The sequence below is a fragment of the Neodiprion virginianus genome, chromosome 2 (assembly GCF_021901495.1).
Source record: "Neodiprion virginianus isolate iyNeoVirg1 chromosome 2, iyNeoVirg1.1, whole genome shotgun sequence".
Taxonomy (NCBI): domain Eukaryota; kingdom Metazoa; phylum Arthropoda; class Insecta; order Hymenoptera; family Diprionidae; genus Neodiprion; species Neodiprion virginianus.
Genome location: NC_060878.1, coordinates 19,615,626 through 19,632,224, shown reverse-complemented (window position 1 = coordinate 19,632,224; position 16,599 = coordinate 19,615,626). Strand labels below are relative to the sequence as shown.

The 16,599-nt window shown below is 46.7% G+C and overlaps 1 protein-coding gene across 1 annotated transcript; it reads right to left on the bottom strand.

The window, feature by feature from the left end:
• Positions 1–15,403: 15,403 nt before the first annotated feature.
• LOC124297736 (uncharacterized protein F54H12.2-like) lies at positions 15,404–16,357 on the bottom strand. Its single transcript, XM_046749047.1, has one exon. It carries the CDS (start codon positions 16,355–16,357, stop codon positions 15,404–15,406), a length of 954 nt encoding a protein of 317 aa, XP_046605003.1.
• Between the last annotated feature and the right edge of the window lie 242 nt (positions 16,358–16,599).

Below are 16,599 nucleotides of genomic sequence, written 5' to 3'. Positions count from 1 at the left end.
GTAATCGCGGTTCATCGAGTTTCCCCCAACAATCGACGTATTCATAGGGAAAAACGCCTTTGCGGATCATCAAACTGAACTGAGTCGGGTTATTATAAAATTTACGTGTTATGCGTTTATCGGTATCGGTCAAATATGTGGAAAGTTTATCGATGCTGCTAGCCATAAATCGGAACGAATCGATGAATCTCAAGTGCATCATTGTTCCATCGACGCGTTTCGTGAAGGATATATATTTTTCCTTATTTATGGGTAGCAGTGTAATTTTACCGGGAAAAGTTGACGCGAGGGATTTTATTAAAAAGTGAGAATCGTAACCGAACAAATTGTGGAAAACTATTGGAATTGTGTGCGACTCTCTGAAATTCAAATTACACCGATTATGAGCAGGACCACGATATTTACCCGTGAAGTGACAGTGATCGTAACACTTTTTCTCCTCAGGCGTAAACGGTTTTTCACAAATATAACAATTCTTTGCGCGCATGTGACGATCGCGTTGCACTTGGGTAAGAGACTTCATCGGAATTATGTTTTTGATGCGTGACTCTACTTGAATTGATAAATCTTTAAGCTGTTTCATAAACCAATCTATGCAATCGACACCGCGCTTACCGTTAAACTCCGATAAAGTCTCATCGTACGCGCAATGTACATAGTACGCTACACTGTGCGGGATATGCTTTTGAATTTCACAAGTTTTACGAGTTTCAAATTCATCCACAGGTTCAGGGATTAATATACATTCGAGATCGGCGTATACGACAAACGGAACGGTGCCTTTCTTTTGAAAATTGGAAAATATTAAATCTTTACACTTGGGAAATTCCATGCGTACTTTATTTAGCATAATACAATCTTGTCGATGATTGTTGTAGGCGTGTTTCACGCTAAAGTGGCACAAACATCTGTCACATAAAAACATTTTGTGTTCATGAACGGACAATTGTTTTTGCTCACCAATCGGGAAAGATCTTTAATCCAAGCAAAATGGAATCTCGGTGCAAACTCGCCGGTCATATCGTCTTCCGGATTACTCTCAACCATTAGAAGATGGATCGTGTCAGTGTTTACGCTATGCAAATTTTTACTCAAATAAATTGGCACGATGACGCTTTTATTTGATTTTGCATCATGCGAAAAAGTTTGAGATTCTAATCCATATACATTGATGCGCAAATTATTTAATCTCTCAAGCTTTTTCACATCATGTAGAGTAGCAGGGAATTTGATACCTGTACAGTCCAACTCGGAAATATATCGATGATAAGGGCTAGTCCTTTCAGTGTGGGTGTTGACTGGGTGGAGGGCTGCTATGACGGACCAGAGAAGACATCTTTCGTCCTCGTTCCTCACGTTCACCACCGCTCTCTTCCGTTGAATGTCTTGGGGCAGCTCGACGAATGTTGAAGCCCCCGCGGCGAGAGGCTGATAGCGATTGATATTTACAGCGATGTTAAGGATCTCAATCATACTCCAGCCGGAATCGCGTTGCTCGAAATCTTCCACCTTTGACTGCAGATCACCCCGCGCACGTGTAAACCAACCATTTATATCGCTCGATGGGAGAAGAATCGTCACGTTGGAGGTGTTGAAACTCTTAACTTCGGTGGTGATCTCTTCGTGCTTGGCATTTTCGAATTTGCACGATAATATGAGGTTAACCTTTACATTTCCCTCCTCGCGCAGTATCAGCTCCAACTTCTCGGTGACGACGCGCTGCACATCGTCCAGAAAGGCGTCCAAATTTTTATGACGGAGATTTGTGACAACCCCCGTTCTGATTCGGCTGGCAAAAGCGCTATCCACGTCGTCCCATTGTATACCCGCAGGAGTACCGATATTTCCACCCGTCACCACTGTGCGCTGCTGCAACTGCTTGATCTTCGTCACCCAAGATTGCAGGAGTGCGATCGTATGTTGGATCCGTATTTTCGCACCAACGGTTGTTCCTCGTTGCATGGAAATATCGCGCAGAACTTGGATATTCGCAATTCCAATATCAGTCCAATGATTGATGACGGCGTCATTCTCTTCTCCGGGTGGTTGCTCTCTCAGCAAATTGTACGTCCTCTCCATCTGCTCCGTAAGTCCCATATACGCTTCGACTGCCATGACTTTGACGTTGATATAAGCTGAACTTTGTGTAACTTTTTTGACTTGCACGTATCGTGTAAGACTGGCGAGTCTGCATCGGATGCGTTGAGCTTATATGTATATAGGCCGATAGATCGCAAGAATTTGGGAACTGTGCGCACTGCGCATATCGGAAGGTGAAATGACGTCAGAGATACGGTGCGCACTTCGTTCTGCGCATCTCGGAGGGAAAAATGACGTCAGAGACGACTGGGCCCACCCTTTACCCATCCCGCCATCCCTAAATTTTTGGGTTTTATTGCCCTCCCGACTCTGCAGAGATGATGAAATTCATGTAAAAAATGACGTCAGAGGCGACGAGGTCCGCAGTCCCCCTCCCACCATCCCTAAATTTTTGGGTTTTATGAGTCGTTAAGCAGCGTGGGCCATGTGGTGGGAAAAATCGGTCAACGAAAAGCGGGTGGCAAACAGTGTGTGGTGTGAGAAAAATCTTATCTTGCCCGCTCTTCACCGGATGGTATGTGTACACACAGTTTTGGGTTTTACGACTCTTTATAGCGAACAAGTCCGAGCCTGCACATCCCCCGCCATTCTCTATGATATGTATGTTCGGTTTCAAATGAGCTACTATAACAAAGAAGCTGAGCCTTTGCTATCGAGGCGTGAATTTATAAACCAAGCTCCCCTTATCGTCATCGATTGCTCCAAGCAGAACGAAACATTAAAAACTGGACCTGTGGACATTCGATTAGAATTCGACTGTAGCACTACGTTCCCACCACACACTTCTGCCTACTGCGTGATCTTGCATGATCGCATTGTTGAATATAATCCGATCAGTGGTACTGTTAAAAAATTGGTATAAGTCAATTTTGGAATAACAATATGTTTAATTAATATGGATATTGAAAATAATATGTATAACTTTACTCGTTAAAATTTAGAATAACATAATTGAGAATGCAATAAGAAAACTAAATGTAATTGATGTTAAATAAAAAAATTGTTAAAAGCATTCAAAACGCCATTTTAAACCTTCCTTCAGGGGTCATTTCCTAGAATTTTTTTAATAGATCTAGCGGGTTTTTACCCTATCTGATTTATGTGCGGCTTTCCGGCGCCAAACGAGTCTCGACAGGAATTATTTAGTGTGTGTGTGTGTGTGTGTGTGCGTGCGTGCGTGCGTGTGTGTGTGTGTGTGTTAAATCCTATGAAAATAGCCACCGAAAATGACCGGGGGGGGGGGGGGCGTGAGAGAGGGTTCGTCGTGAGTGGTGGGGGGGGGCAGGGGGGAGCTTGGGGGGAGCGCCGCCATCTTTGGATTAGAACCGGCATATATACACTACTTGTGCCATCTTTATGTTTCATATGTAGTGTAGAATCTGGTTTGCATAGTTTAACAGGAACGGTTACGACGTATCTTTTTCCTTCCTCTGTATTGACTCGTCTGGGAAGAAGTTTCAAGTATAACCCTAAACGACTGATACTATATCCTTGTTTACAAAGTTCGGCTTGTAAATCGTTCAGTGTTTTACAGCACCTTATAGCTTCATTGCGACGTCGATCATCAGCTGCACCACCGAAAATTGCAATCTCCTGTATGACTTCAAGTATACCGGACTGGTTTTCTTCTACTCTAGGCCGACCAACAGAATCTCGAATTTTCAGAACTGCTTCAAATTCGGTATTGCTTTCACAAAGCTCTAAAATTTTTTGTTTTTTCGAGTCGCGACTTTTTTTTTTGGCGATCTGCTGCGCTCATCTTTTACTTCAATATGTTTTTTTCCTGCTGAATTTCTTTCCTCAAAGTTGCTATTATTTTTATTGCTTCATCTGGAGCTATACCAGTATCGCGCGCTTACAACAAGCTATTGAACTCAGATTCTAAAACTACTATTTTATTGCTAGAAGCGCTCTGGCTAGGCTTTGGTTTAGGTACAGGTTGTAACTGGGATTCACTGGATTGTATACAGATATCTTTAGTGTCTTCTGGCGTTTTTTCCTGAGAATTTCTCTGTAATTATAAGAAACATGTAAAGTGTTGTATATGGTCATTTCATAATTTTCATAATATATTTTTCAAAATCACCCACTATAATACAATTAGAAAAATAGTACCTTTCGGGAGTACCCCTATTGATAGACAGAAGAAGACACTATTCGTTTAGAAAATTTTATATACGAATCTATTTTATAGGTCTTTGAAAGTCTGTATATTACAATAAAATTAATGTATATAGCACTTTTCATATAACAAAATCAAAATAATTACAATTAAAATAAAATAATTTTGCCGAAAAACACAGTAACGTCATGGTGACGTGCCGTAAGTATACCTATCTTTGTTCGCTATTTGTTGTTAGCTGGTTGTTCGACCGAGCCGCGTGGAAGGAGTAGATCACTGTAGTCAAAGATGAGTTTTTTTCTATTTATTATATGTACATCTTATTTATTAATAGTTTCATTTACATACATACACGATATAATATAATGGTTGCCACGCGAGGGAAGGGGTGGTCGTCGTCCGATTGTACCGCGGTGGAGGCTGTAGTGAAGACGTGATGCGCTGAGTGGGCTCGGTCCTCGGGGGCGGCGTATACCGGCTTTCCGGAGAGCTCGGCGATGTCGGGGGGCGGCGATTCTCAGGTTCGGTGGTCCTTTTCGGAGACTCCCACTCGCTATCCGACTGGGTCGTCTGGGTGGCCGTTGAGACGTAGGCGCGCTGCGGTTCGGGGAACGGAGAGACCGCTGCTGGAATGCGGCGAAAATAGCTGGGTGACGTCACTCTCGCTCTCCTCGCGTCCCACAATGAGAGCAGCACCGCCGGGGGCCTGGTGAGAGGCCTTGATGGGAGGTCCACTTGATGCAACACCCACGGAGCTGGTGGATTGCAGGCTCTTGTGCTTCGGAGTGGGCTGGCTGGTGCCAGGGAAACAGGGTCCGTCATGCAGGAGGGTCTGCGTGCAGCTCTGGAGTGTAGCGTAGCGTAGCGTCGTAGCGTATCAGTTAATTTCGGTCAATTCTGGCGGACCCGAAGTGTCCTGCCGATCGGTCCGATCGGTCGTCTCTTATCGTAGCCTCAGTTGGTCTTCAGCAGTGGGAGACCACGTTGGCTGATTACGCGACGCGCTCGGCTGCGTGGGTGGCGTAAGCGGCGCGCGTGACGTAACACTTTCTTCTGTGTCGCGCGACTAGAAAGTGTGAAATGCTTGTTGCGGCGCGTGGGTTGTAAGGCGCGCGACCGACTAGTTGCTTTCACAATGTTGTTGTGAACAATCTTATAAATCTGTTTATAGTAGTAGTAGTAATCTTTATTGTTCCCCTTGGGGTTACAAGAACTTCCCTTTTCCTCTTCCTTTACAATATTTTTTTACATGTTTTCTTAACCTATTCTTACCCTAATTCTTACTTCCTACCTTATCCTTACTTAATTTCTAATTGCCTGTGTCCTGTGCCATTGCCTTGCCATTCCCTTACTTTCCCTCTTATCCTTTTCTTACTTTTTATCCTTATCTTTACTTAACCTTATCCTATTTTACCTTATTCTATTCCCTAATTCGTCCTTATCCTAATCGACTTCCATTTCCCATTCATCTCTCACTCTTTCATTCTCTTGTACATCCCTGATCCTTTCCAATTCTCTCATCCAGACTTCTCCCACCCCCTCCTCACCTAACATCTCCCTCACCACCTCCTGCCAGCTTTCCTCCCTTCTATCCCAGCCTACGCACCTTTCCCATACGTGCTCCCATGTTTCCTCCTCCCCCTCGCACACCCTACACCTTCTCTTTTCCTCTTCTTCCCAGTACCTTGCCTCCTTCATCTCGCTTCCTAACCTAAATCTTGCCACCCTTATCCACCTGCTTTCTCCCCATCCCTTTCCCAGATATCCTGGTATCCCTTCTCCTTTCACTAGCCTGTACCATCTGTTGTACCTCGATTCCCTTATTTTCTCCCACCTCTCTTTTCTCTGTTCTTCCCTCTCTCTCTCCTCTATTTCCCTAAACTCCATCTCGCCCCTCTCCCTTCTCGCGACTACCTCTCTACTCTCTACTCCCCTTTCCGCAAAGAAACTTTCCCTTTCTCTTTCCCACCTCGATCCCTGCCTCCCAGCTTCTGCCTTGTCCCTTATCTCTTCCCAGCATCTCCTAGCTAACTCGCTACCCTCCCCTCGCTCCATCTTCCTTTCAAAATTCCATGCCCTTCTCCCTGCCCTAATCCTTAGTTTCTCCCTCTGTAGTTCCTCCCTTACTAGATATCCCGGTGTTCTCCCATCCACTCCTAATGTCCATCTCAAAAATCTATCCTGTACCGCCTCGACCGCCCTCCACTCCCTCCACCCCCATATCTCCGATGCATACTCTATTACCGTCCATACTAGCCTGTCAAATAACCAAATCCTTTTTTCCCAATCCCTCCCAAACCTTCTTTTTCCTATTCCCCATACCTGCCTCATTACTACCCCTGCCTTCCGTACTCTCTCTTTCACCTGCGCTTCCTGTCCCCCATTGCACTTTACTCTATACCCTAAATAGCTGAACTCTTTCGACTCCTCTATCCTTTTCCCTTTCCATCTCCAATCTATGTTTTTCCTTCTACCGCCTCCTTTCCTAAATCTCATAATCTTTGATTTCCCTACATTTACCGTCAGCCTTTTCCTATCCATATACCTTTCTAACTTCCTAATCATTACCTCCATTTCCTCTTCACTTTCCGCTAGTAACACTATATCATCCGCATAGGCTAAAGTGCATACCCTGCAGCCGGCTAACTCCACCCCCCCAACCCTTCTCCCTCTCCCCATTTCCTCTTCTAAGTCCGCCAGCAGCAGGTTGAACACAAGCGGACTGAGCGGACATCCCTGCCTTACCCCCCTCGCTGTCCAAAACGCCTCTCCTAGCTTTCCCCCGCTCCTTACTCGACTCTTTGTTTCCTTGTAAATTTCCTCTATCCTTACCCTTAGCCCTTCCCTCACCCCTCTCCTTTCCATAGTCTGCCACAGCACCTTCCTGTTCACTGAATCAAAAGCAGCTTTCAGGTCCACAAAAAACGCCACCATCTTTCCCTTATCCTTTCCCACCTGCCTATTGATTAAATAATTAAGTACGTATATATTGTCAATGGTGCCCATGCCTTTTCTGAAACCCGTTTGGTTTTGTGGTATCAAGCCCTTTTCTTCTACCTCTCTTTCTAACCTATCCGCTAATGCCATCGCATACACCTTATATAGAGTTGGCATCAAAGTCACCCCCCTATACTCTTCTACCCTTTTCCCCTCCCCCTTCTTAACTATCGGCGCTATCAATCCCTCCCTCCAATCCTCTGGCCAGCCCTCCCCCACCCAAACTCTGTTACATGTTTTCCATATCCACTGCTCCATTTCTTCCCCCCCATACCTCCATACCTCGCTAACTATTCCATCCCCCCCTGGTGCCTTTCCATCCCTCAGCTTTCCTATCACCTTTTTAATCTCTTCCCTCTGCAGCTCCCCTTCTCCGTCCCCCTTCCTATTTACCGACTCCCCGCCTTCTGTTACCTTGCTTTCTACCCCGCCTAATAATCCCATGAAATACTCCCTCCACTCCTGATCTCCTATTTCTTCATTCACCCTCTTCCACTTCTTTCTTTCCCTATTAACTATCTCCCATACCTTGCTTTCTGTCTTTGCTTCCGCTGCTTCTTTTATGAATCCCTCATTTTCTTTCTTTTTTCTCTCCTCGCATAGCCTATTATATTCCCTTCTTCCCTTTCTATACGCGTCCCCTTCTCCCTCCCCATTTCTCCATTTCCTTAGACTCTGCCTAACTTCCGCTTTTTTTCGCCTACATTCCTCATCCCACCATCCCTTTTTCGCTTCCCTCCCCCTCCCTCCTACATCTAAGGCTCGTCTAAACTCCCTTATTCTTTTCTCTATCTCTTTCCCTACATCCACTTCTCCTATCCCCTCCCATTTGACTTCTGTTCTAAACCTCATCCTATCCTCCTCCGTCCAGTCTCCTCTACTAGTTCCCCCTACTCTTTTTCCCTTCCTTGTCCTAGCCACTGCCCCCCTCAACCACACTATTACCGGGTGATGATCCGAGTCAACCCTATCCCCAATCTCTATCCTTTTGACCCTATCCCTCACCTCGATGTCTCCTATAGCGTAGTCTATCACTGTCACCCCTGCCCCTCCTACATACGTAAATTCCCCCTCCTCATCCCCCTCTATGTTCCCGTTCATTATTGCCCATCCTGTCTCCTCTAAAAATTGCACCAGCTGCCTACCTTCCGAGTTTATTTTCCTGTCCTTTGATTTCCTACTCCTACTCTCCTCCTCTCCTTCTCCCCAGCATCCTCCCCCCTCCTGCCCTGTCCTGGCATTAAAATCCCCCCCCACTAACACTTTTACCCCTCCCTCTATCTCTTCTGCCCGCTCCTTCAATTCCCCTATCTTCTCTTTTAGGTCCCCATTTATGTATATTCCTACTACTACCCATTTTTCCCCCCCTACACTTATTTTCCTTGCTATCATGCCCTCTTTTACCTCTTCCCTCCCTCCCTCCCCACTTACTATCTCCCTTCTTACCCCTGACAGCATTCCGCCTATTGCTTTTCCCTTCCTATTTTTTCGCACCGCATACTGCACTTCCCATTTATACCCTACTGGCAACTTATTTCTAATCCTTTCCCACCCCTTCTTTTCTATCCATGTCTCCATTATAAATATTACATCCCACTCCCCTAGCCCCCTCCAGAAATCTTCATCCTTTCTCGCGAGCCCCGCCACATTCCAAAAAGCTACTTTCCACCCCTCCCTTACTGTCTCGCCTACTCCCCTCTCTCTCCTCCTTATCTCCCTCCCCACCTGCCTCTGTCCCCCCCCACTACCCACTCCCCCGACTGCCTTTCACTACGTACCCTTCCCTGTGCTTCCATACTTCCCTCTTGTCTTTCCTCGCTTGCTGACCTTTCCCTATCGCTTTCCCCTACTTTTCCCCTCCCCTCCCTTTGCCCCCCTTCCCTCGCTCTCCCTGTACCATCTCTAAGCACCTCTCCTATCTCATCCCACTTCCACATTTTCCCTTCTATCCAGATCTTTGCATACCCTATTTTTACTCTGTTTCCCCTTCTCTCCTCAATAGCTGCTATCTCCCTCAACTTCCATTTCATTCTTCTCTCTGCCCAGGTGAGATCCTCGTCTATTCTCTCCTCCCTCCCTTTGAGTAGGCTTTTTCTTCCCATTACCTGCTTCTTTTGCTCCCTATTTCCTAGTCTTGCTATCCATATCCCCTTTTCTCCCCCCTTTTTCGCGCCTACCTCCCACATATCCTTTACCTCGACCTCTACCCCTATCAGCTGCAAAATCTTTTTCAACTCTTCCTTTTCTCTTCCCTTCTCAAGTCTCGCTCCTCTCACTACTATATTTCCCCTTCTTTCTTCCCTTTCTTTCCTCTCTATGGCCCACTCCATCTCTTTTAATCTATCTATTGCTACCTGCGCCACTTCCGCATTCCCCTGTACCTGCCTTTCTCCCCCTCCTTCTGCACTCTTCTTTTCTAATTCTAACAGCCTCTCCTTTACCCTTTCCATCTCCCCCCCTCTCTACTTCCCACTGCTCTTCCCTTCTAGTCATTTCGCCTTTAATCTTTTCCATTTCTTCCCTGATCCCCCTTCCCTGCCCTTTGACCTCCTCTAGACCTATCTTTAGCTCTTCCCTAATCAACCTTAGCATATCTTGTATACCCCCTCCCTCTGCCTTCCCTTCCTCCCCTGTCTTACCCTCCGGCGACCGGTGCACTTTCCTGCTTTTCCCAAATACTCTTTCTCTTTCCTGCAACCCGTCTACCTCCTCCTCCCCTTTTTCCCCTTCCTCCTCCCGCTTTCTCTTCCATAAGTCTAGCACCGTCGCCGATCCCAGGCTATGCCTCCTATCCCTCCCTAACGCTGCTACTGCCCCCGGCCTACCTTTCTTTTTCTCCTCCTCTTCGCTGTTCGCCCCTTCTTTTTGGCCACCCGCGTTACTCATACTCTTTCTCTCCTTCGCCGCTCCCTACCTTATCTATCCGCCGCCTACCTGTCTACTCTATCCCCCTTCTTACTCCCTAGGTGTCACTGCCTCTTCCTATCTTATCCGAATCGTTGCCGTCCGCCAGCTCTTTCTGCCTAACCTCAAAACTCTCCCCCTTCTTTCTTTTTCACCCGCCCTTCCCTTCTATCCCTGCCTCCCTATTCCCTTCACCCGACCTCCCGTCTATGTCTTTCCCGCTCCTTCTCTGCCCTATTTCCTTTTCTCCTCACCTTTGCTATCCCGCTAAATTCTCGCCTTTTCTCTCGCACTCTTTCGTACACCTGTCACTCACATTCAAACGGAAACGGAAGTCTATAAATCTGTTTATATTTGTTCAAATAATAAATACAGTCTGACCTCCAAATAAGTAACCCGGCAATGAGAAACTTTCCCCAGTTCCTTACTCGAGCGCTTTCCCCACTCCGACTTGAACTCCGAGCTCGAGATTTTTGTGCGCGAAACCTCTGGTTAAGGGCGTTGCCTATGCCTCGAAGAGCGCGCGCGAACAGAGACTCACGATTTTCCTTCTCATTTCCTCAGTTTTGAAGATAATTAGGTTCTTAGGAGGTCATTTTGAAGATAAACAATAGATCTGTGTCGCCTCTTTTGCCGAATTTTCGATTTCGCTTTCAGATTTGCGAAAAATGGACTTGAAAGTACGTTATCTTTAAAGCGAGACACAGCGGACAGTGAATTTTTTTTCGAAATTCGGCGAAAGAGGCGACACAGATCTATTCTTTATCTTTAAAATGACTCTCTGAGAACCTAATTATCTTCAAAAATGAGGAAATGAGAAGGAAAATCACGAAGCATAAAACAGCAAATTTTTCGCGCCAAAGACGGGTGGCTGCTAGCGCCACGACCGCGTTGGCCGGCGACCATGCGAATTACAGGCGAGGAGAGTAGACTCAAACCCCCCTACTACAATTCCCCTCCTTCGAATCCTCGTCGCTCGGCACGTGGATAGTGTTCCGCGCTTTTATTTTTGTTTGTGTCTTTCTACAGTGTTTTTTATTATTTCGAGTCAGTATTTATTCCCGCGATGGCTAAGAAGAGGAGGAACCTGTCTTTGAAGAAGGAGAAATGACCCGGCATAAAAAATTGGCTATATCTCAGGAAAAAATGAGGTAAATCGAATTATTCATATGATTTATGTCGCATTCTCTCCGACTTTAAGGGCGTTGCCTAGCTAGAAAGCGTGGGCTACTCCGCTTTCCGCGTTAACTGTGGCGAGAGAGAGAGTAAAGAAACAAGTGAGACGGAGCAGCCGAGCTGTCGCCGGAGTGGGACGGGTGACGCGGGCTAGCCTCCACCTCCCCTCACGGGCATTCGGTTTCAAATACTTTTAAACAGCCCAGTGTGTCGCGCTCGGCACGCCGCAGCACCTGATGAATAATTGAAAAAAAAAGTAGACTCCACTTGAAAATTTACTGGTAATACAGAATTTAATAAGGAACCCGAAACTATTTTTTTTATAATTCAAAAACTTGTCATTAATGAGGTAAAAATCGTCAAACATTTGAATTATTTATAAAAATTGGGATTTTCAATAATGTTCAACATTGCATTTTTTTATGAAAACTTATTCGTTCACCTTCCGAATGCACTGTAAATAAAGTCTTTACGTCGAATAGAACCGGATATATGCGCGCTCGTTTTGCATGAAAATTGAATGATTGTCTTGTAACTTTCGAAAACAAACATAATTCGGACGAACACCAAAATGCGTATCAATTCTTTGTACCTTTATTTCGTGTGAAAAAAAGTATGAATAGATTGAAAAAATACGAAGCCATTTTTTGATTGACGTAACGTAGAATTCCTTATACGTATGCTGATATAGATATACATTCTTAATATTTCAACGAAAATTATATTCGCCGGCGTCCGTATTTCTACGCAATGCGATCACGTGACTGGTAATAGTCTAATAGCCAGTATTCATAGTCAGGTTCGATTTGCAGGACTGTCTTGAGTCAGCTCAAAGCATAGCTTGATCGGCTGAGAGCTGTTCCTAATACAGTCTCGAAAATAATACGTCAGTAGTATAGGGGCACTTTGACTCGTCACAACAAACTCCCCTCGCACCCCTCTCCGGTGCCAGCCCCGCGCCAAGGAGTGACTTTGGGGCGCCTTCCCCTTCCCCCGCCGCCCCTCGCCAAGGAGTGACTTTGGGACGCCAACCCCTTCCCCCGCCACCCCTCACCCAGGAGCGACTTTGGGACGACTTCCCCTTCCCCCGCCGCCCCTCGCCGCGGAGCGAATTTTGGGACGCCATCCCCTTCCCCCGCCGCCCCTCGCCATGGAGCGAATTTTGGGACGTCATCCCCTTCCCCCGCCGCCCCTCGCCGCAGAGCGAATTTTGGGACGCCATCCCCTTCCCCCGCCGCCCCTCGCCGCGGAGCGAATTTTGGGACGCCATCCCCTTCCCCCGCCGCCCCTCGCCGAGGAGCGAATTTTGGGGCCCCTTCCCCTTCCCCCGCAGCCCCTCGTCTAGGAGGTATTTTATTCTAGAAGCTTCTCCGGATGACCACCCCTTTCCCGCAACCCCTTACCAAGGAGCGGTTTTTCCGCCTCGAAGTTCCGCGGCTCGTCAGCCCTTCGCCCGCGACCCCCTCGCAAAGTGGTGAATATCGTGTGACGACCCCTTACCCCGGTTACCGTTGACCGCGAATCAGATTCCGGACTCTACGGGATGGCCTCTGGGCCTGTGCACCCTGACCATGGGACGATCTCCTTCCCCTTACCTTGGTGCCCCTGGCCGTGCGGCCGACTCCGGGGCCACCTACCCATCTGGCCCCGCTACCGCCGTTCACGGAGCGAACTCTGTGACTTGGACGTTTGGGGTTACAGGTCTTCCACCCCGGCTCTCGTTCTTTCTCCATCCCTGCTCTCTGTGTCGGGTGCTCGTGTCACTGACCTTACACAGCCGTCAGTGTTTATCCCAAGGTTTACGTGTGCTTGGAAAATATAGACCTGGTCACTCTCTCTCTTTCTTAATGCAAGACTATAGGCATACTTAGATGTACGAGGATCAGGGCGGGTTGGTGAGGAAACAGAACTCAATGGTGGATTGCGTGGAAAAATCAAATTTCGTCCTCGCAGGTATATTCGGTTAACACAGGTGCAAATACATACATGATTATTACAGATAACGAATAAATGATAATTACAATGTTCTTATAATTACACAAGATATGTTATCAAGGTTTTTTATTTACCAGCCTTATAATCAGCAACATAACAATTCTTAGAGGTACAACATTGAAGACAACTTATAGGATAAATGTGATTTGAAATGATGGTGTTAGTTTTGCGTTTTGTGACATGGGCTATTCGGTTGTGGAGTAATTCTGCGATACGATCGTTTCTTTCGAGGTCAGGAGTAAATATATTGAGAAAATCCCGCAGAGAAAAACCAGCAGCCATAAAGTGCATAAACATAATACAAAATTGTCCACATACATCAGATGTGAGGCTTTGAAGCTGTCTGTCGTTCCAGTCGTATCGTCTACAATTTTTTCGTAAAGTCCGCTTATGGTGAGGGACGAATGGTGGTAATCCGAAGCTGTCGAAGTATGTACCGTGTCCCGAGGGACTGACGAAAAATGCCACCCAGTGGCTACCGGAGCGTGTGTGATCATCCGTGTTTGACACAAAGGCTGTCGGGCGTGTCCAGATGAGGGGTATCTGATCCGCTGCAAAAACCCCGGTCTTCCCGTTCGGAATTGCCGGCATCGCGCTCTATATCTGTAGACTGTCCATTTTGTACCTCGTCTTCTTCTCCTTCTTCTTCTTCTTCGCCCTCGTTATCGGAGATAATCATACCACTCGTAGAAGATTGTGAGGAGGTATGTGAGTCAATCGCAGTAGTAAGTATGTCGTAGGAAACGGTAACTTCGCCCTCTGACGTAGGCGCAGACGGATCAGGAGAGATTTTCAGTGAAGCGACTGACTCTGGTATTACTGCCTGTAGCGTGAAATTTCTTTTTTGTACCTGCAGTGGCTGATTACTAGTCGAACTCTCCTCTCCGGTGATTTTGGGCTTACTGGCTGACAATGCTTCTGTATAATCGTATTTAGTTAAAATATTGTTATTGTTGATCCATTTCTTCAGTTTGAGTGCGTTGTTCATCGCACATTTGAAAAATTCCTCCTTCTTAACGCCGTGGAAGAAGCACCATACCGAAGACCGTTCCAGTTTGTCGAACGCCGGGCAATCGATGTCCTCCAAGTTAAATGTTTGACGCGCGGTACTACTTTCAATATATTTACATTTATCGTGTCCACGGGCAAAGATTCGATGAGCGTTACGCGCGATTTCTCGGAGGTTAACGTCTAATCGAACCAGCGAGATATGAACTTCAAACCACTCGATGCCATGATGGTAGCAGGTTACGTAATTGTTCACGCCACGTTCTTTGAGCAGCAGATTCGTGAAGGGATATGGCGGTTCTACTAACCAATGTGCCGAGTAGCGGTGATCGATGGTGACGACTTCCACCTCTTTCGGTATAAATTTACCATAGATATTTCGAAACCCGTGAATATCTATCACGTAATCCATACTTGAACTTGAAAGAATGTAGTCGAATGAATAGAGAGCTGGAAGAGCGAACCTGCAGTGACGTAGTTTGAATGCTGACTGGCTCGGCACCGTAGTTACGGGTGTTTGTATACAGCCTTGTGTTACAATCCCCGTCTCAATTTTTGTTTATCGGGTGTCTCCAGCCGGTCTGTTGCTCCCCTTGAAGACGTTGGCTTGGTGTAGTCACAGTGTTTTCTCTCTACCTCTCTTTCTCTAACGGAAAACACCACCTTTTATGTCATAGAAGCGGTCGTGATAGGAGGGGCGTGATCTCCCTCTCTTTCTTAGCCCGAAAAATCTGTAATGACCTGACGTGCAGCATCAACTTCAATAAGATTATCAAATTCAGCGTACACTAGGCAATTCACAGTTTCTTTGAGAGCATCGTCGAACCGCACTTCGACCCTGAGAGTTCCATGTTTGATGAGCGACCAGTGCGATGTACAGTTGGCCGAGAGATCGGGGGTTAGGTCAAAAGCCAATAGACAATTTCCTTTAGCGAACTGCTGCCGGCCGATACCGTTTTCTTCGTTCAGAAAATGAAACCCCGTACCGGAGAAGAGGGTGTGATGAGCGTCCACGTAGAGATCGTCTTTGCCAAAACTCATCTGTAGCGGCTTCGATGGGACTTGCACCCCGTCGACGTACAACGACAGGAAATTCAAAGACTAGTTTTGAAAATTGAACGGATTGCGCTGTCTGTCGCCGTTGAAGGCTTTATTGCTGACAAAACCGATCATCACTCGTTTCGGTAATTGTCCGAGTATGACACTGTCTAGTGTTTTTGCCTGTACTCCTGCGTGTATGGTGAAAGACTTCACCTCGACTCTGGTTACGGGATATTTTGCCGTACCTTTGGCTAGCGTCCGTGCGTGCGCCAGCAAGATTCCAGGGCTGATCTTCATTCGGCGAACGAGCAGTGAAGTTTCCAGTATGTGCAGCTTGTGGCGATTTTCGGCTTCCATGATGCAAAAACTGTCTCTTGATCCTACAAGTCGAAGACGCAGTTCCACACCGTTGATTAAAAATTTGTCTTGATTAAATACGTTACAGTGCAGATGTCCAATCAGATCAACGGTACGTGCATTGCTCATGATCCGTTTGCGTTCGATGAAACCTCGGTCAGCACTGACGGCGTCGACGTCGTATACATCCGATACTCCATCCTCGCTGTCGTACCATGGAGCCGAAGAAAGATGGGATTTTTTGGCGGGCGGTGCGTAATTCAGTACAGTCTCTATATATGCTCGATAGGCGTAAGAGTTGTTGGCTGGTGAGACTAGTTTTTGATTGAATAATACATCGACTTGATTGAACATCGAGTGAAGCAGATTGTTTACCGGAGCGGCATGCGGAGTAGCCGCGTTGCCTTCGCCTTCCGGTGGGGTAGGAGCAGACGGTTGTAGCTTCACTCGTACGCTAAGCATAGTGTGTGCCAAATCGATGTACTCATCACTGTTTCCAGGTACAACAAATTCAATCGGGGAATCGTCGGTTAGAGATGATACGGGCTTGTAGTGTACCCATTGACCAGCCTCAATAGACGTCTGCGTTGGTGGTGGAGAAAACAAATCCAGTTCCGACTTCATACACTTACCCGAGTGCGCGTGCAGGAAGGCCATTGTTGATGTTTAGATTGAAGACGAGCGGCGCGTGGGCTTACCGGGGTCCGAATATGTCTGTAAGGTCCCGTTTTTTACAACACTTTTTCCGCTTAGTTTTCTTGACGGTTCCGGCACGCTTGGGTATCTTGGCCGATGTTTTCTTTTTCGACCTTCGTCTAATTTTTCTCGTAGTAACAGCTGCTCGGTGCGCGCCGACAAGTCTGTTGAGGCGGGCAATGTTTGACTGACGCGCTAATCCG

Bases quoted from the DNA above. Each gene is read 5' to 3' on its own strand.
- LOC124297736 (XM_046749047.1), bottom strand. From the start codon at position 16,357: ATGGCCTTCCTGCACGCGCACTCGGGTAAGTGTATGAAGTCGGAACTG.